This window comes from Tachypleus tridentatus, chromosome 3 (genome assembly GCF_004210375.1).
Source record: "Tachypleus tridentatus isolate NWPU-2018 chromosome 3, ASM421037v1, whole genome shotgun sequence".
In the NCBI taxonomy this organism is placed as follows: Eukaryota; Metazoa; Arthropoda; class Merostomata; order Xiphosura; family Limulidae; genus Tachypleus; species Tachypleus tridentatus.
In genome coordinates, this window is record NC_134827.1 from 21,954,206 (window position 1) to 21,981,944 (window position 27,739).

The window sequence follows — 27,739 nt, forward strand, 5'->3', positions numbered from 1 at the left end:
TGATTTAAATATAACAGTATAACTTACAAATATTAAAGCTGCTTATAAAATATTGTGAAATTACATTAATGTAACTAATTTTCGTTGAAATGCAATATTGCGTTAAAATTTCAATTTATTTTAAAAGTTACTGTATTTCATTCCAACTTTTATGTTTTAAGTTTTAGGGCTAAGCTATCTTCTTGCTACATTCTATATCAATGGTTCTTAACCTTTTTCATCGTCTTACCCCCTGAGACTCTCCAGGGTATTACCGTAGCCCGTATAATAATTTTTGTAATGGTGAACTTTGCGTAAAGGTAGAATAAAACAAAACTATATAAAGGTCCTAATTTATTGAAAATGTTACAAATAAATGACCTTGAGAAATGCTACAAGTGTTAAACAAATGCAAAATCCATGGAATTACTGAACATCATACAAAACCTAATTATTCACTCAGTGTGAGGGTTGATATATATATATATATATATATATATATATATATATATACAATGAGAAAATTTACTAAATACGATGGAAACTTTGATAATTAAATTTTAAGTTTAATTTTTAATATATAGTTAAAAAAATTTAGGCAATTCAAAAAGTTGTAATATATGAAAATTGTTACTCAAAATTAGACAGGTGGTTGCACAACAAGCATCTCGATGCGGTTCAACTACCGCACTTCAGCGTGTTTCTCATTAGGAGGCAGTTACAGGCACTTGCCACAAAAACTATAAACTGCTCCGTGATTTCCCCAATAATTCCCAAACCATCCGTGACCTCCCCCCGAGAAACTTCAAACGATTCCCCAGGGGATCACGACCCCCAGGTTAAGAACCACTGTTCTATATTATAAAACTATATATTGTTACTGCTACAAAATATATACATATGCATATGATGCGTGAGCCTCATCTGCTGTCAGTGAATAATACAAATTGCATTACCTCACTAACCCTGTTTTAAAGACGAAACCATGACTAAAGACAACAACGTAATGAATGCTTTCTAAAATTGATTGATAAAGTGGTTTCCTGAATGATTCAGTAATTACTTTCATTATTCATTAACTTCGATTTTTCTCCGTATTAACGTAGAAGGACGGAGTATCGCCTACTTGTTAGTATGTTTGGACTGTTAGTTCGAAGGCTTAAGGCCTTTGCGATCCGTTGCCGCAGAGTCACTCTGTGTACTGTGAGACCGTGACTACACCCAAGGTGTGGTGGAGAAATCCTATAGTTCGGACTAACAATAGTAACCTGAGAGTTTCCAGTGGATACTTTTGACCAGCTGTTTTCCATCTAATCTATCATTTCAAGTCCCCCCATGGGGGAGTGGTATTTGTTTGTTTGTTTTTGAATTTCGCACAAAGCTACTCGAGGGCTATTTGTGATGCTAGCCGTCCCACATTTAGCAGTGGGAGACTAGAAGGAAGGCAGCCAGTCATCACCACCCACCGCCCACTCTTGGGCTACTCTTTTACCAACGAATAGTGGGATTGACCGTAACATTATAACGCCCCCACAGCTGAAAGGGCAAGCATGTTTGGCGCGACGGGGATGCAAACCCGCGACCCTCAGATTACGAGTCGCACGCCTTAACACGCTTGGCCATGCCGGGTCAGAGGCAGCGGTAAGTCAACAGATTTACAATGCTAAAATCAGGGGTTCGATTCCACTTGGTGGACACAGCAGATTACCTAATATGGCTTTGACATAAAAACTGTCAGTTCAAAGTTAGGACGCCTACGCTCCAATAACTCTTTGAATAACTTTCTCCAGGAATTGCAAAATCTGTTGTGTTAACATTGAAATGAAAGTACATGAACATTGAGTTTCGTAAATATTAAAAAATAAAAATATTGCACTCCAAATGATATATTTTGTGCTTTTCTTAAAGGCCAAACTGCTTTCAGTTTGTAAATCTATTACGAAATGTTTTTTATATAGTACTTACCTACAGATACAGACGCAGAAAGTTAAATTCTTATTGTTAACATATTGCGTAAGACGTGAAAAAGCTGAAAACTTAAAAAAAGAATCATAAATTTTAAATTGGTAGCAACTATCCCTTCATACAGTCATCCATTGTTGTTGTTGTATTACTGTGTTAACTACTAGTAATTTGTGATTTAAACTTGTACCTCAGGAAACTTGGTTTGAAGTAGTATTTACATCACATCAGATGGCGCTGCTCTTTTAAGTAATTTCTCAGCCAAATCTTTTCTATCAATAAAATTGTGCGGATGAAAGGTAGAAATTTCAAAATTACACAGAAAACAGATGTAACGAAGCAAAATTATTTTTGGAATTGAGTTAAATTGAAAATGTTTTTTAACAAGAATAACATCTTAACCTGTGAAGATAATGTAGTGAAATAAAGTTCCAATGAGTAAAGAGACCCTCAGAAAATCGTTTTATCATCCAAAATAACATTTTCTATGGTACCTATATAATTTTCATGTATTATAGCAAATGTGGAAACTACAAATATTCATATTTAGTGCAAAACAAAACTTTACAACGACTTCTTGTTTGCTGTGAAACGGTGTAAGATAGCCTAAGTTGAGAATGCGTCAAAAAATCACCGAAACGTTTTAAAGCAATTAAAGCATAAAAGCAATTGGACAGTATTCACTAATCACGAAACTAATACGACTAAAAATTGAGCCTGTAACTGCGAAATAATTTGGTAAAATAAATCATTCTACGATCTCTTTGAAAGAATGAGATAAATAGAATAAGAAAAATATTCAAAGATCCCAAGAAAACATTGAAAAATCACAAAATTAAATTATTAATAATTTTTGTAATGTTTTGCTTATAAGTAACTTGAAAAAACAACCTCTTAAAGGCCTCTTAGACAACACCAAAATTTAAGTAATAAAATAATGATAAACTGTTCATTTGTTTTATGTGCAAGCAACTCCGGGTTATATGACTTAACAAAAATAAACAAGGCATGCGCTTCTCTTCCTTTGTATTCTCCTTCAGTGAACAATCCTACAATTTAGCTGATTGTCTTTCTTCCATTTCCTTAACGTTTCACTGAAAAGTGCTGATATACGTGGAAAATTCAGTTATCTTTAAGGATTTCTCACTCCAACATATCTCTTAATGATATTATATATATTGCTACCCGAAGCAGAAGACTGACCACAAACATCACGCATGGATGTACCTTTTACATCAACTCAAAAATATCATTTTTATTATTTTTTACTTTCAGTTTTCAATTCTATAAATAGCACTCCGTGTTTATAACGACTATAGTGCACTATTGAAGAGAAAACATTCTTTCAAAGTTGAAAAACAGATGATACAATAACGAAATGTTGTATAAAAACCGAAAGTTGGACAGTCCAATAATCACTTTATGTATGAGGGTACGCAAAGACTTGGATAGCAATGCAAATGTCACAATAGAGTAACAACATAACAATTGTTTTATAGGATCAGATACAAAGCTTTAATAAAGGCTTAATCAAAAACTGATTTAGAACTGAACTGAATAACATATAAACTTTAAAAACCAACTCCCAAATGAAACTTAACATTTGTTACTTGTATGCGATTATTTTCCTTGTATATTTTCAACATCTGGTGTTTCCTCAAACTGTTTAAGAATACCTTGTCGAAATTTAGCAATCGATGTTCACAAGATTATTGTAACAATATTGATCGTTACATTTTAATTCCATCTATTTTTAAAAGTCCGTTTAATCCAGCTGTTATTCTCTGTATGAGATTATAATGACTTGCATATCAATATTTTCACGAATAACTAATGGATACAAACAATAAACGTTTTGCGTATCTTCAAAAGTGAACTTTCAGGAGTGGTATGGTACTGTATGTTTGTACTTAAACACAAAGCAACACAGTGAACTACGTGTGCTGTGCCTACCATTGATATCTAAACCTGTCTTTTAGAGTTATAAGTCTCCAGGGGCAGTTTAGTGTTAACGACTACAAAACAATCGTGAAATTAAAGTAACAGTTGAAGGTCAAACCAGAAATAACTGAATAAAGTTTGAGTCGTTAAAAGATACAGTTTTTATAACAATAAATCTTTTTATCACAAAAAGAATTCCCCTCAATGAACACAGCAGATGTGATTGTTTTGAGAAAACATGTACAACCACATTCATTAAAGTTATAAGACGTATAACTCGCTCGTACGTTCATTCTCAAGTACACAAGTTTTAATGATAAATACTTTTTTTTATCTAAGTCCACATTCAGTAATATAAGGATGTATTTGCATTATAGAATCGTTATTGTGTATGCTATTCGTAGTAAATTGACAAAGTATATAATTATAGATTACAAAAACAATGAATCTGAAAGATGTTGGGTGAAAAATTAGGGTAAGGCTAGGTATATCTGAGGAAATAAAGGTCAAAGGCAAACATAAAATTTTATGTGTGTTTTTGAATATTGTTTAATGTCATTAACTAAATTCCCTATTTTTTTCTTCTGTTAATGTCAGGTTCATGTACAGGAGCATTCTGTTCATGTTTTCATAGATGTCACATTAGGTTTTAGTTTTTTGTGTTTTTTTTTATTTAACGTTCAAGTTACGTCCTGTTTCACCAGTGTAAAAGGCTGAGAAATTACTACACTGTATTTTGCAAATGTTTCCTGGCGGAGTGGGTTTGTTATATAATTTTCTTAAGATATGTTTACTGTTTGTTTCGAATTTCGCACAAAGCTACACGAGGACTATCTGCCCTAGCCGTCTCTAATTTAGTAGCGTAAGACTAGAGGGAAGGCAGCTAGTCATCGTCACCAACTCTTGAGCTATTATTTTAAAAAAGACTAATGGGATTAACCTTGGCTATACAACGCCCCCACAGCTGAAAGGGCGAACATATGTGGTGTGACGGGGATTCGAACCTCATTTTAAGAGTCAAGCACGTTAACCACTTGACCATGCTAGACAAACAAGATATCTTTAATTTGTATTCCAGAGATGAAAAATAGCTATTTATTATTCTAAAGTTGTATTCAAGTACTAAGTTAAATGTAATACAAAGACTTGTATTAAAGGAATATTTATATTTATATATACATATACAGGATTGTTCCAGTGATTTAGGTTTCTTTATTTTGCGTGGTATTTTCAGGGTAGTTTGTTAAATATGTCTCGTCAATGCTTTTTTTCAGAATGTTATTCATGTTCTATATAACATATACATAACATTAGCTGCTTGAATTTGATGCTGTGCCAACATCCGAACGAAATGAAAGTTACATTCTTTGAAATGTCGAATAACTGTTATGTCAGGGTCAACATTTAAGATATTATTGTAAAAGTATTATTTTTAAAACTTACAAACATTTAGTACTCAAACATCGTGGTTGGGTTAACTATTGTAATCTGGTTTACATATTATTTTCATTAGATAATACCATTTGTTTATCTACTATTTCCTTTTTTTTTTTGAGTAGTGTAAGGATTATATCAACTAGAAAGTAATTTAATTATTTTTTAAAGAAACACATCTGTTAATTCATCATGATATTGAATTTATTTTTCAATCACTAATACCACTTCTTTAGTTTTCATTTAACCATCCTCAAGTTATATCACTTTTTCAAAATCTTTTCTCCCACCCACCTTCTAATAGTTGTCGAATTATTTTTAGTTATTTAGTTATTGTGAATTTCACGCAAAGCTACTCGAGGGCTATCTGCTAATTTAGCAGTGTAAGACTAGAAGGAAGACAGCTAGTAATCACCACCCACCGACAACTCTTGGGCTACTCTTTTATCAACGAATGGTGGGATTGACCGTCATATTATAACGCCCCCACCGAGCGTAAAGGCGAGCATGTTTGGTGCGACTGGGATTCGAACCTGCGACTCTCAGATTAGGAGTCGAACGCCTTAACACACTTTGGCCATGCACGGCCATAGTTGTCGAATTACTGTGTATATATATATATATATATATATATTCTTGCCTTTCCTTCTTCATACGCTAAACATGAAAGAAGCCGTGCTTAAAATGCCCAGCAAAACCATATGTGGTTTTAAGTGGTACATAATTTCCACCGTACGTATTTAAATAACATAGGTACTTATGTTAAAAGAGTTATATATGTATATAGGTACATTCCACCTACTTGTTTTTAAGTCGCACTGATTTTTTATTGTACCACTGACTACATCCTACATTATATTTGTATTTTTGTATTTATGTCAACATTACTATGACTATTTTGCTACTGTTTCTAATTTTGAACTACTAACCAAATGGAAGACCACCGTGGTATCACCCTAATACCCGCCATCCCCGCTTATGGAGAGACAGTCCCTTTCGTAACGCATTTAGAATTTTAACTGTTTAGAATACTTTGTGATCTTGTACGGATCAAAATTCAACTCGTCAGCTTTAAAATCCAGAGCTTTACCACAGGAACAACCTACTCGCAGAATACCCTTAATCCATTTTATTACAGATCCACTTTTTGATATCGATTTCTTGATAATCCTCATATCACATAAACCAACATGTTTCGAATGAATGCTTCCGTTCAATATCTCAGACCGACTTTCTAAGAGAGTCAATCAGTTTTCTTATCTAAGTACGTTTTACTGGACTATTATTTTGTTTTATTCTATTCTGAACAACTATATTTTAAATATTATTTCATCTCTGACGTCATTCCTGCATCCATCCGAGTCAGTATTGATTTATTCGTATATTGAGTTTATTTCATCTATTGTGCTAAAACGTTTGTGGATTTTTTTTTATTGTTATCGACAACAACTCCACAATAATGTAATTCAAAGCGTTCCAGTAAAGTGTATGCAAACATAGAGGTTCAAAAATCTGGTCTTTGAGATATAAAAGGAAAAATATAATTAATTCGAGGTTTTTCCTTTTCTTTAAGGAACATACCTCTAGTTAGTGTTCGATATAAAAAGTATTTATTGAGTACAATATCGCTGTTTTGTAATGAGTGAAGTCATGCTACGTAAAAGTGAATTTCATCAAATAATCTTACATTTCTTCTTTTGTATCACAACTCTGGTTTGACTCTATAATAGAGAAAAGGACAAACAAACACACACGTATCATAATCGCTCATAAAGCAAATTGCAAAAATTTATTGATTTCGCTCAATGGTATTGAAATGTTAGCTCACCCAATTTGATGCAAGACTTCTTCGAAAAAGACGAGTATTGATAATAAATATTTTCAGAAACTGAACAAATATCAATCACTGATGGCCCGGGCATGGCCAGGTGGGTTAAGACATTCGACTCATAATCCGAGGGTCGCGGGTTCCAATCCCCGTCGCACCAAACATGCTCGCCCTTTCAGCCGTGGAGGTGTTATAATGTGACGGTCAATCCCACTATTTGTTGGTAAAAGAGTAACCAAAAAATTGGCGGTGGGTGATGAAGACCAGCTGCCTTTCCTCTAGTTTTTCACTGCGAAATGAGGGGGACAGCTAGTGCAGATAGCCCTTGTGTAGCTTTGCACGAAATCCAAAACACTACTGCAACATTTTTTAGCATAAGGGATAAGGTTAATCCCATTTAAAACGTTTAGGTTTAATAATAGAATGGATTAGAAAATTAAAATAAAAAATAGCTCGAAGATATTACTGCCAATGTAATAAAAAATGAATTATATGTAATTTAACAGAAATATATAGCCTCTGAGATAGAAAGATTGTAGCTTGTTTGTATGTCTATTTTATATAATCATTATAAGAATTAGTAATTGTTTTATACTGCCATAGCGAAACTGAATGTTCGTTTGATGAATGGGACAGTCAAGTATCATAAAGTAAATGTCCGTATTTTAACAAGTTTCCTTTCCTTAAAAATACTTATCGTGACTACGCTCACCTTTAATAATAGTTATAATCCGTATTAAATAGTGTATTAGAAATAGCTATAAGTCGTCATTTTTATTATACTATTTCTGTACTATAAACAAATAACTGAAACCGAATTAAATAAACGTTAAATAAAAAAATTAGATCCTTTGCTCGTTTGTCTGTTTTAGAGTAAAGCCACATTTGACTATCTACTGTACCAATCCCAGGGAGTCGAACCCCGGATTTTAGCGTTGTATCTCCTTAAAACAAAACAAAAATCACAACCTTCAAATTATTCACATTTTAATTTTATTTTGAAACAGTTTGCATCTTAACTTAATAAATTATTTTCAAATAGTAACAAGTATGTAGCTCACACTTACTAAACATTAAAAAGTGACAGAGACATAGCATCACTAAACATTAAAATGTGACAGAGACATAGTAACATTAACTGTAAGTGAAATACACTTTACTTAGCGTTCTTAGAACAAAGAAACAATAATGTCCAAACAAATACGACAGTTTTCCTTGCAATATAATAAAAATATTGAAAAATATCTTAATGGAAAATATAGTTTCAATACAAATACTAATACTGTCACAATCATATCAATACTACGTGTATTCTTATGTGCTTCAATTCACCGATACTGATGCAATCTCATCAGAATTTCGGTACCTTAACTGACCAGTACAGATAATTACTATCCCAATCCCATCAGACTTACATCTATTCTTCTGAACATTAATTCACTAATATAAATAAGTGTTATCACAATCCCATCAGACCTGCGTCTATTTGTATTCGCTTTAATTGACTAATATAGGTAAGTGTTATCACAATCCCGTCATACCCGCGTCTATTCGTATTTGCTTTAGTTTACTAATACAGTGGAGCGCCGTTAAGCCGCGGTATTTGGGGGGTCAACCTGCTTAACCGCGGCTTAAGTGGTCCGCGGCTTAAACCTTTGTGACTGAAAAGCAGAAGTCGCCAACAGCTCCGCCGAGGAGCCTCATCCGGGCCATTGCGTGATAATTATATCTTACCTTTCACAGAATTTAAAACATGTTGATGAATATTTTCAATGTTATTTCAGACACTCAATCCAGGGTAAACATAGATAACAGAAGATATTGGGCAATGCATCCAACACAAAAGAACTTCACCAAGTTACAATGAGGATATCAGACCAAGTAGCATAGCTGTTGTTATGTATACTCACCACACTGACACCTAGCTCTTACAGAAATAGGTAGAGATATAGATGAAACACCTATCTGTTTTATGTAAGAGCAGTTCTCTGTACAAACTGCCCTGCTCGATCCAGCAAGGCCTGACAAATATTTTCCAGCAACTACATTAGATGTTATAACCTCACGAAAAGTTAGTATGTTGTTTATGGCGGCGAAATGGTCCTTCCTAATAAATTTGATAGTTTTGTAATAAACTAGTTTGGCTCAAATACATATATAAAATTTGGTTTAGTTTAAATAAATATATATAAATATGTATGTATGTATACACACTGGGTTATCTGTACTGTACCCACTACGGGTATTGAAGTCCAGGTTTAAGCAGTGTAGTCCTTCAAACTTAACACTGACCCACTGGGTGGTGAGCTGGGAGTGATAGTAGACAAAGGAAGTAAAAGTCTGTATGTTTAAAAGCTAATCTACACAATGGGATGTGTGTGTTCTGTTTTCCATGTGAATTCGAAACCCAGATTTAATGTTGTAATTTAATGAACGAGCCCTGACCCACTAGAGGACTGTAAAGGTGAGCTACGTTTTGTGGGTAAATATTTGAGGTTAAGATACCATTTGGGCCATCTGCTGTACCATGAAAATTATTGTTTAGTAAAGATAGTCTTCGAGCATGAGGTAATAAAAGAGCACAGTAGAAAAAAACAAACAAACAACTCACATGCTTGAAGAGATTTTCCATGATCTGGTTGGGTTTTCGAATTTCGCACAAAGCTGCACGAGGACTATTTGTGTTAACCGTCCATATCTTAGTAGCGTAAGACTAGAGGGAAGATAACCATTACCAACCGCTGCCAACTTTTGGGCTACTCTTCCACTAACGTATAATAGGATTGACCGAAAAATTATAACGCCCTCACGGCTGAAAGGGCGAGCATGTTTGGTGCTACAGGGATTCGGACCCGCAACCCTCAGATTACGAGTCATGTGCTTTAACCACCTGACCATGTCTTACCTGTATATCGTGCTTATATCATATTTGATTTAATATTATCATTATATATATATTCATAAATATATTATGGCAAAATAATGGTGTGAAATTGTTCGAGTTGCAATTTAACAAATGTTAGATTATTTTTTTGGCATCCGATAGTCAATGTTTGGTGTGACGAGGAATCGAACGCGCGACGCTTCTTCATGTTTGTTAATGTATTTTGTTTGCTGACGTAGTCGCTCATAATTCAACGACGGAAGAAACAAAGAGACTAATGGAAGAGAAACTGCTAAAAACATTATAACTGCTCGGTTTGTCTAGTTCGTGTAAACGAAGTGTAAGAAACCCTAATTTAAAAACATTAATAATAATAATATTTCACAGTTTCGATACCCATGATGAGCAGAGACCAGACTACTACTACATAGTTGTCGCTTAATAACAACCAATCCCATTCATAAGTACTAAATATCTTTAGCTTATGGGAATCAAAGTTAAAGAACTTTCAGTGTACCACTAAATTCTCTACTTCTATGATAATCTAGCAAACCAATATTACTCTAATATTTCAATGGTTTCGTATTGAAACTAAATTTAATAAACATTGGAAATAGCAGAGGACAAAAGAAAATAATTTGAAAAATTGATGCAGTTGTTCTTTGATTTAGATAATTAAATACTGTATAAATAAATTCAATTTATTTCAATATAGCATTTGGCGTAATGCGTTAACAATGAAGCTATACTTAACTAAAATAGCACGAAATGGTAAACATGTGCTTGAGTTATGTTTCAACTAGAAGTTATTCAATTCTCACTTTCTTTCAGAGTTAATAATATGAGATTTTGATTACAGTCTTTAGTTTTATATAAAGTTAATCGCTCTAGTCGTTAAAAGTTAGGACAAACCTTTATTGATATGCATACCTAAAGCAGAGAAGAAATATCTCGACAAATAATATTCACATTTTGTGTTTCGCAACGACAACTGACTAGTATTTCAAATATGTGACAATAATCAGAAAATAATGGAGGGAAACGAGAAAAGAAAGACCGTCACACGCGACAAGACTGTTTTCCAATAAATTTTGAATTTGTTAAGTCAGTCAAATGAATATGAACAGATTTAGCCGAGGCCCTCTTGTGGCGCGGGCTGCAAGTTGTTGAGCAGTCGTAATACGTTGCGGAAGTATTCGAGAAGCCTCGATCTCTTGTGTTGGTAGTAGCATTTCTTCGAACAGCAGCGCGAAGATAGGCATTTCTCAGAGCAGTTTGTACCTGTAGAACAAAAACCAAGCACAAATAAACTACTATAAAAACAAACCTTAAGCAATGTAAGAAATTTATTTAGACGGGAAAAGCGTTTCAACACCCTGTTCTTTCAAGTAGTTTAGGGTTTACATCTTGTAGTGAGTTCTGATAATTCCTTTTGAGCTAATTCTACTGAAACATTCTCTCAAAAGTAGCCTATTTAATTTTTGTTTTTGTTTTAGAGAGACAAAAAAAAAGAGTTTGAAACAAAAATAATAGAAAATTGGATTCAAGTCTAGAATCAATAATTTTTATCGCTACCTGAATATTTATTTAAGGTTCCTTACATTTTTTTTCTTTATATAATAACTATGATGGTTATTCGTTTCTCGTGTAAGATGATATAATTTGGAAGAAACGTTTTGACAGGCCATAAGATAATGTATTAATCTGAAGTGTAAAATCTTATAATATACACATTGGAAATATTTCGTTAAGCAGACTTGTTTTCAAATCACTTGAATTATTGTTTTTAAACTCGAATAACAGCAGACATCTAAGAAAATCAATTTCGCTTTCAGCTCCTAGATACAATAATAAATATTTCAAATAATAAAAATCTAACAAGTCTCAAAATAAAGTTTGTAGCGTTAGTTTTTAGCAAACTAGAATTTATTGAAATTTCTCGAAATATTTGTCGTTACTGACCCAAGATTTTGACACCGTATTAGATTAACATTTATTGATTTTGTTAAAAAAATATTTACTGAAATTCTGTAAAAACGTACCTTGGAAGAATTACACTTATTTTAGCTTTCAGATACATAACAAAAGTTCGTGTAAGTTTTCCAGTAAGTTTACAAACCGGTTGTTTAAGCTAACTAGCCATTTTATTATTTTACGGACCATAACCCATTCGTTAAATGCAGCAGCATAGGGCTGACTTCCTACAATCGATGTGTTCAGCTGTAGTCTTGAAATCTCATAAATGTTATGGGTAATATATTTAATGATGGTTGTATCTATTCGTTCCACAACATATTTTAACGGACCGAGAAGAAATGGCTTCTGGGTAATTGAGCTTATATTCTACTTTAGCTATGCGCACTGGTCTTCCATCTCTTAACATGTTTCCGTGTGCCTTGAACATTCACATCATGAAAGCTACATTCAATAATAATTTGTCATTGACAGTAAATTAGTTTCTTTTATTATAGCATCTACAATCCAGTTAGGTGGTTATGGCTCCTTTTAATCTTAATAAATTCTAAGTGGCATGGGTTTCACACGCGAAGTCAATTGAGATAGACCTAATACTAGAAGAAATGTTACTTCAATATCTTTGGTAATATAAAGTAAATAATATATAACATGGTTTTAATGGAGTGTTTTAAATTTTATAGCAAAGAAAAGCCTTATCATGAGAAAATTCAAGAATTGAATCAAAATCACAAAAATAGCTAGAGAAACTGAATTATGCCGACATTTTATATATTTAATTATATGTATATATCTATGTATGTGTCAAGAATAAAAGATATTCCTAAAAGCAGAGCAAAACGTCTTTAAATTTATATCAATCTTTAATGCTGTTAACACTACATTAGATTCTGGATTGGTTAGATAACATGTTCAATATACAAAAGTTGTACCTATAGCTCGACAGTCTTGTGTCAATGTCTAAATCAGAGCTATGGCATTAAAAATCCAAAATAATAAAACTACATACTTTCTATTTAAAATTTCCAGGATAATGTTTTGAGCTTTTAAGTTAAATCTTTTTTTCCTTTTGTTTCCGAACGTTTGTAGACCGACAAATCTTTCCATAATTTATTTTGGCAGCAAACAAGTTTCGTATTCCACTACTAAGTTAGAGACGGAAAGACGTAAATAAGAAATGTGAACTTACCTCTGTGTTCATAAAACAGTATAACACTGCAAGAAAAATCCCCTAAGGTCGTGAAGAAAATAAAAATATTCAAATCAAGACATTATATATATTTTAATCCTATTATTCTTTAATATTCAGAAACGTTAAATTAAATATAATATGAAATAAGATTAAATATGATAAATTTATCATTATGTGCGAGAGAAAGCATTCGCTCTATGGTCAGTCTCTGAGGAATTACTAAGGGGATTACAGTACTTTGAGTCATTAAAAATGATTTGAATTAGCAGGTATGAGTGTTACTTTCCTAAGCACAACCAAAATAAAGAATACATAAGAAACGAGATTTTGGTTTTAAGGAGGGGATCGCATAACGTTCATGACTCTTAAGAGTCAAAGTCGAATGTTATATAGGCAAACAATGTTTCTTATTAACGGTGTTCGAAGTCAGATAAAAGCTAAAAATAATAAATATAACAAAGTGCTTTTCAAAACAACTATGACCTTTGATAAATGTGTTAGCTCGTAACAACGACAGCAAATTCTTTTTGTTTGTTTGATGCTCAACACAAAGATACACAATGAGCTTTCTCTATTGTGTGAATCACGTGTATTGAACCCCCGTTTTTTGCAATGTAAGCCTTCGGACTTAACGCTGAGCCATGGAGGAGCTTTACAAACAAACCAACTGATTTGTTGCCGAAGTCCTCCAAAGTCCTCATTTTTTTATTAACAATCAGTTTACTTATTTTGATATTGCTCGACATTATCTGATCTAGCCGTCCATAATTTTGAAGTGATGGACTGAAGGAAAGCCATCTTTCTAATCAAACAGTGAGATATAACCATCACCATCAAAATGTCTCTGAGATTCCAAAGTGCAAAATGATATTTTTGTTTTTTGCGATAAAAACATGCGAACCCTGACCCATAGATTCATAGTCCAATAGGCTAACCACGTGGAAACGTCTAGCGTTAAAAAATTAGTGTTAGTTGTAGATGAGATACATCCAATGTCTCAGTTTTTACTTCTCTGGTGTCGTGTATCACACTTCTGTAAGACATCTGTAGAAACTTTGTTTTCCTAAACTCTTTTAAAAATATTGCACGTATTTGAATTGCGTTAACTCAGGGCACTAACAAAATGTTACATTTTTTCCCATGATTGTTAAACTAGAAGATAATTAAGTCCTTGAAACATTTTAATTTATTTAATTAATAACATTCTCTCTTATTTACGAGTAGCTAATTCAAAATAGTCCTACATGAGTTGAAGAGATAAATGTGGAATAGCAAAATAATATTTTAATTTATTTAATTAATAGCATTCTCTCTTATTTACGAGTAGCTAATTTAAAATAGTCCTACATGAGTTGAAGAGATAAATGTGGAATAGCAAAATAACATTTTAATTTATTTAATTAATAGCATTCTCTCTTATTTACGAGTAGCTAATTTAAAATAGTCCTACATGAGTTGAAAAGATAAATGTGGAATAGCAAAATAATTCCTCCAAATGTGTAATGTTAGAGTTTTTCCCGAAAATGGAAGCCATTTCAATAAAACAAACTAATTATAAATAAAGTCCTAATTATTAATAGAAATGTTTAAAACTTATTTTCTTACCTGGGAAGATTGTAAAACGGCATTGGTTATCATGTAAGCTTCTTCTAAAGTAGCGTCATCTTTCGGATTGACACAAAACAATAAGTGAGTAATTCCTAACAACGGGAACAACAACACTGTTGCTTTGATGGCTCTCCTAGAATCAAAATTTAGCTGCTTTAAAACTATAATAAAATTAACACGATTAAAAATGTTTTGATGAAGCTTTGCCAAATGTTAGATAAAAACTGATTGATTTTTATGAAGAAATGCACAACATTTTGTCCAATAAATACAATTCTTGATTTTGAATTCATGCCATGTAAAGCAACTAAGCAATAATTATACAGTAATTATTAAACTATTACAAACTACTAATTAGTGGATTATTTCAAGGAGTAATGGTTTATTTCATATCCTGAAGAAGTCAACAGTGAACATATTATTATTATGCCTTACATCTTACTCAAAAAGTAAATCGAAATGATTGTGAAAGACACACCTAATGTGAGTAGCTTCTCGAGAGCGTAGTCTCGTGACCAACACCCGAATTATGTTCACCAAGAATACAAAATTTACCTGTATGTGGAAAAAAATCAATAAGAAATGTTTAATCATTAAAGAAACAAGAAAATTTTCATTAACTTACATGCGTCTAAATTAATATGATATGTTTAAATACAAAGAAATACAAATCGAAATACAATTTCTGATTTATTTGTACACTTATACGAATAGTTTCTTTGTTTGTTTTGAATTTTGCGCAAAGCTATCTGAGGTAACCGTCCCTAATTTAGCTATGTGAGACTAGAGAGAAGGCACTAAGTCAACACCACTCACTCCAACTTTTGGGTTACTCTTTTACCAACGAACAGTAGGATTGACAGTCACTGTATAAGGACTCCCACAGCTCAAAGGGCAAACATGTTCAGTGACTGGAGAATCATAAGGAACATTATTAAAACACTGAATATTTTGTATAATTTTATGGCAATTTTGTAAATGTTTTTTGTTAAATACGGATATTTATATTTAAAAAATCCTAAAAATTTGCTATAAGTACTCTTGTTTATTAATTTTTCTGATTTCTGGTTTTTAACGTACGCAACCAGTTTTTGGTTATATAAAATTGAACAAAGTGTTATCTTTTAATTGTGCAACCGTCACGCACTCAAGCAGTTAGAGTATAAAATGGGTATTCATACTATTCCATTCGAAGAAATAGAAGTCAAATCGTCTGTAGATTTCTCGGCCCGGCATGGCCAAGGGCGTTAAGGCGTGCGACTCGTAATCTGAGGGTCGCGGGTTCGCATCCGCGTCGCGCCAAACATGCTCGCCTTTCCAGCCGTGGGGGCGTTATAATGTGGCGGTCAATCCCACTATTCGTTGGTAAAAGAGTAGCCCAAGAGTTAGCGGTGGGTGGTGATGACTAGCTGCCTTCCCTCTAGTCTTACACTCCTAAATTAGGGACGGCTAGCACAGACAGCCCTCGAGTAGCTTTGTGCGAAATTCCAAAACAAACAAACTGTGGATTTCTCTACAATCAGACTGATGAAACATCGCATTCTTGGTACGCTAGATAGTTAACGAAAAGCAAGTAGATGGCGTTTTGTGCTTTGGACATGACAGTCTTAGAGCGAATCTTTTTGGAACTGAATTGCGTTTCAGGGCGATTAATAATAACACAAAATGTAACAAAGTGATGAGGTTTCAAAATCGTTTTAATATAGCATACTAAAGTTCTATATAACATGGCGCTGTTTTATTTGACACAATTATATGGCTGATTCCTTCACTTTAAGCTACAAGTAAAATTTTTTATGAGGATATTCAAGCAACACCGTTTTTTATGATCTCATAAACAAAAAAGTATTGAAAGAAAGAGAGATACAGAGTTTTGTTAAGCATATTTCTCAAATCATCACTATTTTACACTATTGTCACTATTTTACAAGTGTATGTAACTGTTGTTGATAAATATACTAAGTCCAGTTATTTCCAAATCGGCTGACACTTAGCTGACGTTTACCTATAGTAACGAATCACTTTAAATTTTTTTATATATACTTTTGTGAAAACTATTGTTGCATTTAAAGACGTACAATTCTTAAGTTTTTATTCTTCAGTGAAAATTTAAAAAAACACCTTTTAATACAACTAAATATGTGTTATCTGTAAAGAATCTGACAGCAAATACCTAAAGGAATATTTCAATGAGTATAAACAGTTTTTCCCTAAGATCCAAGTACGTTTATTTTTCAGTTTGTGACAGAAAATGATCCTTTGTATTTCATTATTAAACAGATCAATTAATTTTTTTTTAATATTTTACTACAACCTAAAATGCAAGGTGTAAATACATAAATTAAATGACCTCTGAGACTTCACCTCGTTATATTCAGCCAAGCAGCCAAAGGAAGAAATAAACTAGGATCAATGGTTTTTACTGAACAGGCAGCCCTGACCAATGAGGTGTCACAACACACACACACACAAACAGATTTAGCGAAGTCTGTCTTCAACTTTACAAGCTATTGCGGGTGAAGTGGGGTGGCTAATACGACCACCATATGGAGTTTTCTCACGTGGCTTTACTGGTACACAGATGTTATAGCTACCAGCGATGAGCTTCCAGTATATTTAAAAGATCTTGCCAACTTGAGGAAATACCAACAATCCGAGTCATCAAATATGGGGAATTGAAATCGCCAGTTCATGCAAGTATCTATGATGCTTCAGGGACGAGAAGTGAATGAGATTTTAAAGAAATACCGGCCTACTTAGATTGAAATTCAGGCTGAATTTTTTTTAACATCTATTGTAAAAATTCGAGTTGCGCAAAATCCAATGGGGTTTTCACAAGTAAATATATTTTTCAACGTACCATCCTTCACAGTACATTACCTATCACTGATTTTAGTCCAACGTTTGATTCAAATGTTTTATGATTCAAGAAAATGAAAACGAACACTTAACTCGTCGTATATTTATTTCAACAAATTTATAATATATTTCTTAATGGAGTCATAAAAAATATTGCCTTATAAAAATCGAATCAGATACGTATGTTAAACAACCTCGAGGACGGGTGTGTTTTTTCATAATCACAAATGTTTTAAAAAGCGCTTGTTAAAAAAATTCACAAATTACTGGCTAAGTTTGTTTGTTTCTTTAAAACAAAGCTACATAGAACATAGACTATCTATGTTGCGCTATCAGTGTTTAATGTTGTAACCCTACAGATGTGCCAGTGAATCACTGATGCCCAAATATGTTTCTATTGTACTATATGTTGCAATAAAGCAGCGAGATAAATCCCTTTTCAGAGGCTCTTCAATGGAGCAGTGGTAATTCTTTGAACTAACAATGCTAAAATTTAGGGTTTGATTCCCTGTAGTGGAGAAAAATCGCAAGCAGCCCAGTGTTTAGCTTCGCGCGAAAACAAAATCTTTTGGATTTGTTTGTTTGTTTTGGAATTTCGCACAAAGCTACTCGAGGGCTATCTGTGCTAGCCGTCCCTAATTTAGCAGTGTGAGACTAGAGGGAAGGCAGCTAGTCATCTCCACCCACCGCCAACTCTTGGGCTACTCTTTTATCAACGAATAGTGGGATTGACCGTCACATTATAAAGCCCCCACGGCTGAAAGGGCTAGCATGTTTGACGCGACGGGGATGCGAACCCGCGACCCTCAGTTTACAAGTCGCACGTCATAACACGTTTGGCCATGCTAGGCTCAATCTTTTAGAGCATTACATTCAACGAACCACCAAAACAGGTACTAAAGTGTTTTAAGTCTAAACCATGTGCATAGTAACATGTTAATTATAGTTTTTGTTCTTGTTGTTTTACATTATATATCAGATTGCCTTAATTATCGTTGTAGAATTTCGCTCAAAACTATGCACAAAGGCTATCTGCGCATTTGTATCCATAGTTTTGAACTGAAATTCTAAAGGAAACAGTGGTCAACAGCAGCTACACACGCAGAACAGCCTTTCATTTAGAATTGATAAATTAAAAGGAAGGCAGTTAGCCAACAGTCTGAACACACACAAAACCGAAATGTGGAACACGTTGTTTTTTTTCTTGCTTTTCATGCGACAAAGATATGTGAACCATGAAGCCTTGGATTCACACTTTGATAACTCTAGCCATTAGCCCACGTCCAGTATCGACACGTTTTTAGCTCACTTTAAAATACAATTAAAACTACTAATATCAGTCATCCACGAGACACTTAAATATGTGATGAAACTGACGAAGCATGAAATATTATTTTTAGTTTTATTCTCAAATACGTGTATGATCATCGTATGGATTCGAACCAAATTACGGAAAAAATAAACTTAAAAAAGATGAAGTTTGTTTTTAAAGCATCTTATTGGCAGAATATGAGCTCTACAATAATTTTGATTCCACCATTAGTGGAAGGGTGCTATTATTTAACTGATTAAGCTTTTAAAAATAAGTTCAGAGGAAATACACAAAAATTACTATAGATACATTTTAGCCCTCTGCCGGTGGCTTACTGGTAAGTCCGAAGGCTTGGGCCCAGCATAAACAGGTGGTTAAGGCTCTCCACTCGTAATCCGAGGGTCGCGAGTTCGAATTCCCGTCACACTAACATGCTCGCCCTTTCAGCCGTGGGGGCGTTATAATATTCGATCAATCCCACTATTCGTTGGCGCGGGTGGTGATGACTAGCTGCCTTCCCTCTAGCTTTACACTGCTAAATTATGGACGGCTAGTGCAAACAGCCCTCGTGCAGCTTTGCGCAAAACTCAAAACAAACCAAACCGAAGGCGTGTAACTCTAAAATTCTAGTTTTGATGCCCCTAGTGTGCAAAGTACAAATGGTTCATTTGAGTAGTTTGTGTTCAAGAACAAACAATAAATCGACACATATTATGATATGATAGAACTGGATAGCAATGTTTGATCATTTGTAATATTTCACATTTTTCGTACCTAAGAAATTGATTCATTGTATATTTGGTAATGTTTCAATATATTTAAATCATCAGATACAAAATAATACCTATCTTTATACATTAAAACATCTCCCTCCACAAAGGATCAGTAGCGAGCGGTAACTTTATGCATTTACAACGCAAAAATCCGGGGTTCGATTCTGCTTGATAGACATTGGCATCACCACAATTGCTACCGACCCTCTTACACACAGTCGAGAGGGGTCGCCACTAGCCACAAGAATATTGTGTTTCTTTACAACATCTAAAATTAAGTTATTTGCTCTCCAGCGCCTCACTACGGCACTTCTTAGGAACTACTAGATTTTCAGTTGACTTTAGTGAAACTGTTTTTAAACATTTAGAAGATCTTCATCTCTCTCTGAATGTTCAGTCAGGTTTATAATCATGAGTAATCGCAAATTATGAAATAAACATTCAACAGCCAATTCTGATTTCAACGAGGTTACGCCAACCAACGTGATGGAAACTCAAGAAGGTCAAATGTCAGAGAATTAATTACATAAAAGACGTTTAGTGAGGAAGACAGACATGATAGATTCTGAATTATAATCACGCATGGCTTCCGAGATTACATTTGGCGTAAGGTCTGATTAAGAACATTGTCCAAAACAATTAATATAAAATGAAGAGATTAAACAGTAGGAAGGTATTTTCACAACAAATGTATTTGGAATACAGCATACTGTGCGCATTGTTTTTAAAGTGTATATCACTTTACATAACGCAAATGTTATACGGTGACCACAAACAAATCGCAAATGTTTATAACAATGAAAACGGGAATTTCTAAACACCCTAATCGAAAACTTTCAACTATTACTGTCAGATAGTTCTGTTTATTAAACAGGGTCTCAAAATGAATTCACCCGAAAGCATTCGACCATTACAGCCATACAGTTCATTTTATTAGACAGGATTTTAAAGTCGACCCACACGGAAACTTTCACCCATCAATACCAGTTAGTGGTATTTATTAGATAGAGTTTCAAACGCTACATATTTGAAGAATAGCTTATTAACTTTTATTCCTAGTATTAGTTAGCTCATGGATTGATAATCACCGAAACAAAAGTTAATTAGTAGTTATTTTCTTTGTATTCATAGTTTATTAAAACTAACTTCAAAAATGAATATGACTCTTTGAAATATGTTACATGACATCTCTAGAACAATTATTTTGATTGTGGTCTCACATTACTCGAATATTGTAACGAGCAAAATAAACCTGGACTTAATGATTACGGGAAAAAGGCCTGTTATGGAAATTACAGAGGGTCGTATTTAATCCTACAAATTGCGTTTTACAAACAAGCAGTGAAATGGTTGTCTAGAAATTTAGAGAAATCGAATGAACGTTCTCAAAAGTAACTAACTTGTTAGCATTTTCTGAGTCTTTCTGGGAATTAGTTGCGTTACCAAATTATATGGTCAATGTTCAGTCATAGCAATTCATTAGAATTCTATATGATTCCATTTTGTTTCGATTACGTAAAACCGTGGAAACAAATTGGTCAAAATGGTCAGTAAAAACCGTTAAAAGTAAAATAGGTCAAATTAATTAGGGTAATTTTAATTTGTTATTCATAATTTACAATGTAGCGTCAAACCCACGTTTCTTCTGTAGTGGCTAAACATAGGAAAAGTCAAAAAGGTCTGAAAATTCTTATATAAAGTATTTAACTGTTCATGTTATTGCTGTATTTCCACATTCCGTTCAGCTGTGCATCGCACTTGGAAATCAAAAATGTCTGAAATATAGTACTTCAGCTATGAGTAATATTAATAGCTGATATGTTTCTGATCTTTGATTTGTCATACGTAGAGTGAAAAGCAGTGTCATAGTAATAGTAAATCCAAGTTTGGACAGGCACGGCATGGCCGGGTGGGTTAAGACGTGCGACTCGTAATCTGAGGGTCGCGGGTTTGCATCCCCGTTGCGCCAAACATGCTCGCCCTTTTAGCCGTAGGAGCGTTATAATGTAACGATCAATCCTACTATTCGTTGGTAAAAAATTAGCCCAAGAGTTGGCGATGGGTGGTGATGACTAGCTGCCTTTCCTCTAACCTTACACTGCTAAATTAGGGACGGCTAGCTCAAATAACCCTCGAGTAGCTTTGCGCGAAATTCAAAAACAAGCAAACCAAGTTTGAACCTATCCGTAAGTGAAAATACCCAATTTTTAAGTTGTTTTGCTACACTAGAACAGTGATATACAAATGTACTTCTTTTAGCCACTACAGAAGAAACGTGGGTTCTTCAGTCATGTAACACACTTTTGTTATTGTTTATTCTACGTGTCTCTCGTAAACATTTCACGGTTAGAACTCTGAGCAGCCTGTGAACCCAGCCAACGGATTGTTTTTTAAATGTTTATTACTTAACAAATAGTGTTGCGAATATTATTGCGCTACTCTATTTTCTCTCTTAAAATCAGATGATATCTTTTACCCTTAGATATCCTCTTGAATATTTCCTTTATTTCTACTCCTTTTCAAACAGTTATCCATTACGTTATCTTAATTTCCTGAAATGTGTTTTTGCTGAATCGTAATACAGTCTATGTTTCTAAGTTGATGTACATTTAAAGATTTCTCCAGTGGTACAGCACTTAGTCTATGGATTTAGAACCCTAAAACAAGAGGTTGGATTCCTTTTAATGGACACAGTTGATAGACCTATATCTTGCTGTAAGTAAACACACATATATATTTAGAGAAATTGTAATTTTTGCTAAACAACTGTTTAACACGGGACATAGACTTCGTAGAAAGGAAAACTCAACGTAATTACGTGTGTGTCAGACCTTACGCTATAGTTTTGAAACACAAACATTTTAAATAATTTTTTTTTGTATATTATATATAACAGAATCACTCTAGACTACGTGTAAACTTACAAGTAGGCTTGGTAAGACAGAGTGTGTAATTGTCTAATTTCAAATGATAGACAAAAGCCGTCCCTTGATTGGACAACGTTAAGTTTACGGGCTTACAACACTAAAAGTCCGATTACCTGAGGTAGATTCACCAGATATTCCAATATGGCTTTACTCTAAAACAAACAAGCCTACGATAACAGAGAACCGTTATTATGTTATGTCAGATAAATGGCAGTTACGTTAGGAAACTACTGTAGTTCCTGTTGCCTTAATGTTGCTACTAGTAGTATATGACGGAAAATACATGAAGAACTGAATATCGTAGTTTTGTTAGGAACGTACTGAAGTTTTCATAGATGTAACATTATGTTACGTAAGCACCTCAGTTTTCATGAACTTAAAACCGAAAATTTTTATTATGTTACAAAGAGTACAGTAATATTTACAGATATGTTGTGCTGAAGATGGCGTTTTGTTACGGAAATTATTGGACCTCGATTATTGAAATTTGGTTGTCAGCGAGAATTTTTAATACTGGAAAATATTAATTACAGCCAGAGAAATAAGAAAACATTTAGACGTGTTCATTATTGTTTGCGGTGTTTAGTTGAATTTTTACGTGTGTTTTGGGAGTCTTTTAATATTGTAAACAAGAACATACTACTTTGAATACAATTAACAGAAATTGTTTATGCACAAATAATAAAGGTAGGATTATTAACTGAAACGATCATAAAGGGCAAGGCTATTCTTCATGAGTTTACTAAGTTAGCTATTCACAAGAAATATTATAAACGTATTTACCATAAGTGGTATAGAATTACATTCATAATATTTCTTGTGAATAACTAACTTAGTAAACTCATGAAGAATAGCCTTGCTATAATAATACAGGCTTAATTAATTATACTTCTCATAATAAATTAGCATGAGGCCTATTATATTTTAACACTACATTACTTTCAACATACTGGTAATACTATATTAATACTTTCTTACCGTGTACATTTTGTATTATTATACACTATTATATAATTTATGCTTGTCATAAGACATTAGCATTAGGCCTGCACAACATTGCATTTTTTATTTAATCTTTTAGTTTTTTTAAGATGAAGGAAAGCACATAATACTATTTTTACCACACTGTATGAACTACACACATTATCAGTTTGGAACAGACATTCAAACAATAATAACTGTTATAAAAGTTTTTTTGATTGAAACAACACACGTAGTTTTTCAGTCTTGCAAGTTGTTCCACTTTTAAGTATAACTTGTCTCAAAGTTAGATATATCTTGAAAACTTTATCACATGTGAACAAAATATATTTATTTCTGTCTGGGATTATATATCCTGTACTTTTGGAGACGCACTCCAGAGAAATATTCCAACTTACTGCCAAGGCCAGCAACATTGGAGCGGTTATTAACCATATATACGAAGACTCGCCATAACCTTCCCAACAGGGAGAGTCCAAAGTTCCACTGACACTGGTTGCCCATGCAATTATTAAGATAAGCGGCAACCCTGAAAATGATCACAAAATATTCAGACTCTCAATAAACAGCTGTAATTTTTAGCTCGAAAAAAACAAACAAATATTAAAACACATGCTTACATTCTATCTCTGGTTCTTGTAACCAAACAGGTGAGCATAAATTTTAAAGTAGAGAGAGAAAATCCAAGTCATTTACCTTCAAGCTCACATATGAAATTCTCCATTGAACGCAGTTCTACAGATAAAAAGTTGCTCGAGGCTCACTAGAATCAATATACAAGATCTCTACATCCACTAGTAATCTGTCGATAATTCTTTTTTTTATTTCCTGCTTCGTTCTCTATCGAAATAAAACTCAAAGTTTTTGGAGACATCTTAACTGATAGTTCAGAGGCAATCTTAAAGATTTATATTGCTAAAATTATAGATTCGATCCCTGTGGTGGGCACAACACTGATAGCCAATTGCACGTTTTTTACGCTCAAATAACAAATCGTAAATTATATTTCAACATTACATTACTTTCCACACAGTGACAATACTGTATTAAAACTTTCTTATTAAGTACATGTTGTAGTATTATAGACTTTTAATTAAGTGTTCATATGTGTTAAGTATTTCCTCATAGGTGCACTTTCTACTGTTACACAGCTGGAATTAGTAACACTTGTCGTTTTTGTATTTTGTCGTCATAAGAGCGTAGTATTCGATGCAATCTATCGTAAAATAGGTTTTAACAAAACAATACCGTTACCCGAGAGAACTAATATCAAGTAATAAGAATCGTCGATAACCACCTTGGAGAGAAGCAAAACATTATATATCACCCTCAGAATCTAACTGAAAACATCGATAATTTATCAGATTTACTGAATTTAAAAGATTCGTAAAGATAGTAGAGACTCTGTTTAGAAATACGTAATTTTAGAGCAATCTGTGTTAGTAAGAAGGCTACACTATAAACACATTTGTAACCTGTTCCCTTAAATGTTGTTGCTGTTAATTAGAATTTCGAACTGAACAGATTAGAGGAAAACGATTTTTAACAGCGCTCACCGAAAACTCTAGTGTGATTTGACAACATCCTCGCCCTTAAGTGCGAAGCTCATTTTGTTTCGTTGTTGTTTTTTTGCGATAATTTACAGTCCAGTCACGCTATTATTTTTTGAAACATAAACATCTCTTTATCTATTTCTATGTCCTGTTTACGTATTAACTTTATGCTTGTTTCTAATTTTTTACGCAACTTTTTACAGTGATGCAAAACTCCACAAGGTAGTTTGAATAAAGTAAACTTTATGTGGTGAAAATAATATAATGCCGAATGCAGCGTGGATTCAGTTGGTACAGTAAGTGAAAACGTACTCGACTCGCAATAATATGAGCAGTTCAAGCACTTCTCATATTAACTATGACGAGGCCTTATAACAATCAGGTCTAAACACACGTTCAGAAGTTAACAAAAGACCACGGTTAGGTTTTCGTATAATGATCCATCTACTCACCCCATCCGACAAAGTAATAAAGTTTAAAGGGAGCGTCTTGTTGAAAAACACAGATAGCTGTACGGCTGTGAAGAAGAAGGCCCTCGTTAAACATCCAGTTGATACAGGCCAGAGCAGCGTACATCTTCAGTGTCAACACAGAACGACACAGCCAGGTCTGCAGAGAGTAAAGGGCACAGTTGTAATGAGGAAACGATACCTGTATATAGACAAAATCTGCACAGTGTTTGAAACTTATCAAATCACACAGTGTCTCTATCCAAACAAGATGTCGAAATTTGTAAATTCACATCTATCTGTTTACAAACACACTGTACACGGGTTTAGAGAAAGACCAGAATGTACATCAATATCTGTATTCAAACTACACATATACAGCTTTGTGAAAAAACAAGTTGCTGAAACGGAATTGTGATACATTGAGTTACATTATAAACGTATAGGTTTATACCTGTTTAAAAACAAAGCTTTAATAAAAATATATAAAGGTGGAATTATAGTAAGAAATAAACAAAATGTTTGCAAAGCTTTAATGAAGGTATATAAATACTTTACAAAAGCAGAACTTTAATAAAATATATTTAAAAAAATTTGCATATAGATTTACAGCTGTTTGCGAAAGCAGAGCTTTAATAAAGATATATACAAAACTTTTGCATATACGTGTCTGCCCGCGCATAATATTAATGTATTTTTAAATATAGATAGTATTCATGAGGTTTTTTAATAAATCCTTTTAGAGGCTTTTACACTTTGTTTTTTTTTTATTTTGTTTTCAATGAATGCTCTTAATGGCACAACGGCATGTCTGCGGACGTGCAGTGCTGGAAATCAGATTTCGATACCCGTAGAATGCATACAGCCTTTTGTATAACTTTGAGCTTAATAATAAATACCAGACATCAGCCTTTCAATTAAAACAGCTATTGTAACTCGCTATATCATCTGACGTCAGTCATTAAGATCTATTTGCGAAATGTTGTTGTTGTTTTTGGAATTTCGCCAAAAGCTACTCGAGGGCTATCTGTGCTAGCCGTCCCTAATTTAGCAGTGAAAGACTAGAGGGAAGGCAGCTAGTCATCACCACCCACCGCCAACTCTTGGGCTACTCTTTTACCAACGAATAGTGGGATTGACCGTAACATTATACGCCCTCACGGCTGGGAGGGCGAGCATGTTTAGCGCGACGCGGGCGCGAACCCGCGACCCTCGGATTACGAGTCGCACGCCTTACGCGCTTGGCCATGCCGGGCCCTTATTTACGAAATAAACAAACAATAATAATAATAATAACGGATTCGTTTCAAACCCTTATATACTAATGAATGGCACGTTAGAAACTATATATTCATAGAGCATTAAGGTAGATATAGATGTAAGTACGTTGTGCTTCAGCTACACGGAATGTTCGTAGTGTAATCTCTGCTGATTAAATCTACATAAAAACTCTTTGATTCACTTATTCCAAAACAATAGTTTTGTTGATCTAGGGAGCCATACTTACGACTTCACGATACGAAGGAATGACATCTCTCCCGATAATGGGTAAAGAAATTACTACCAACATGACAGAGTGAATGATCAAAGCAACAACAAGGTTCTTATGGACCCTCAGGCGAGCACACTGCAACGACCTGCAAGAAAAATCGTTGACTCATTAAATGGTTTGTATGACCCCACGATAGTCTCGGTTTCGTTGTGATTTAAAGATGTTAGACCTGTTGTGTTGTCTCTCAAAAGTTCAAAATAACATTCCGAGAACCCCTCATTCGCGCCCTGTTACCCTTTAAAACACCATATGATAACAAGAGTTTGTAGTTTGTACAACTCTCTAAAACACCATCATTATAACAAGAATGTATAGTTTTGAAAACCCTTTAAACTATCATCACAATAACAAGAATGTACAGTTGTATAACTCTCTGAAACACCATCATTATAGCAAGAATGTATAGTTTTGACAACCCTTTAAACTACCATCACAATAACAAGAATGTACAGTTGTATAACTCTCTGAAACACCATCATTATAAAAAGAATGTATAGTTTTGACAACCCTTTAAACTACCATCACAGTAAC

The 27,739-nt window shown here is 33.8% G+C and overlaps 1 protein-coding gene across 1 annotated transcript in view; it reads right to left on the minus strand.

Annotated features, from left to right (window-relative positions):
* Positions 1-10,754: 10,754 nt before the first annotated feature.
* LOC143246514 (corticotropin-releasing factor receptor 2-like) overlaps positions 10,755-27,739 on the minus strand; it is a 70,943-nt gene continuing 53,958 nt past the window's right edge. The window contains exons 5-11 of the mRNA XM_076493339.1: positions 27,164-27,293; positions 25,660-25,816; positions 24,053-24,183; positions 15,281-15,357; positions 14,800-14,935; positions 13,192-13,233; positions 10,755-11,309 (exon numbers count right to left, since the gene is read on the minus strand). Of these exons, the coding sequence (XP_076349454.1) occupies positions 11,088-11,309; positions 13,192-13,233; positions 14,800-14,935; positions 15,281-15,357; positions 24,053-24,183; positions 25,660-25,816; positions 27,164-27,293 (895 nt within the window). The 3' untranslated portion in view covers positions 10,755-11,087. The remainder of the gene's footprint in view (positions 11,310-13,191; positions 13,234-14,799; positions 14,936-15,280; positions 15,358-24,052; positions 24,184-25,659; positions 25,817-27,163; positions 27,294-27,739) is intronic.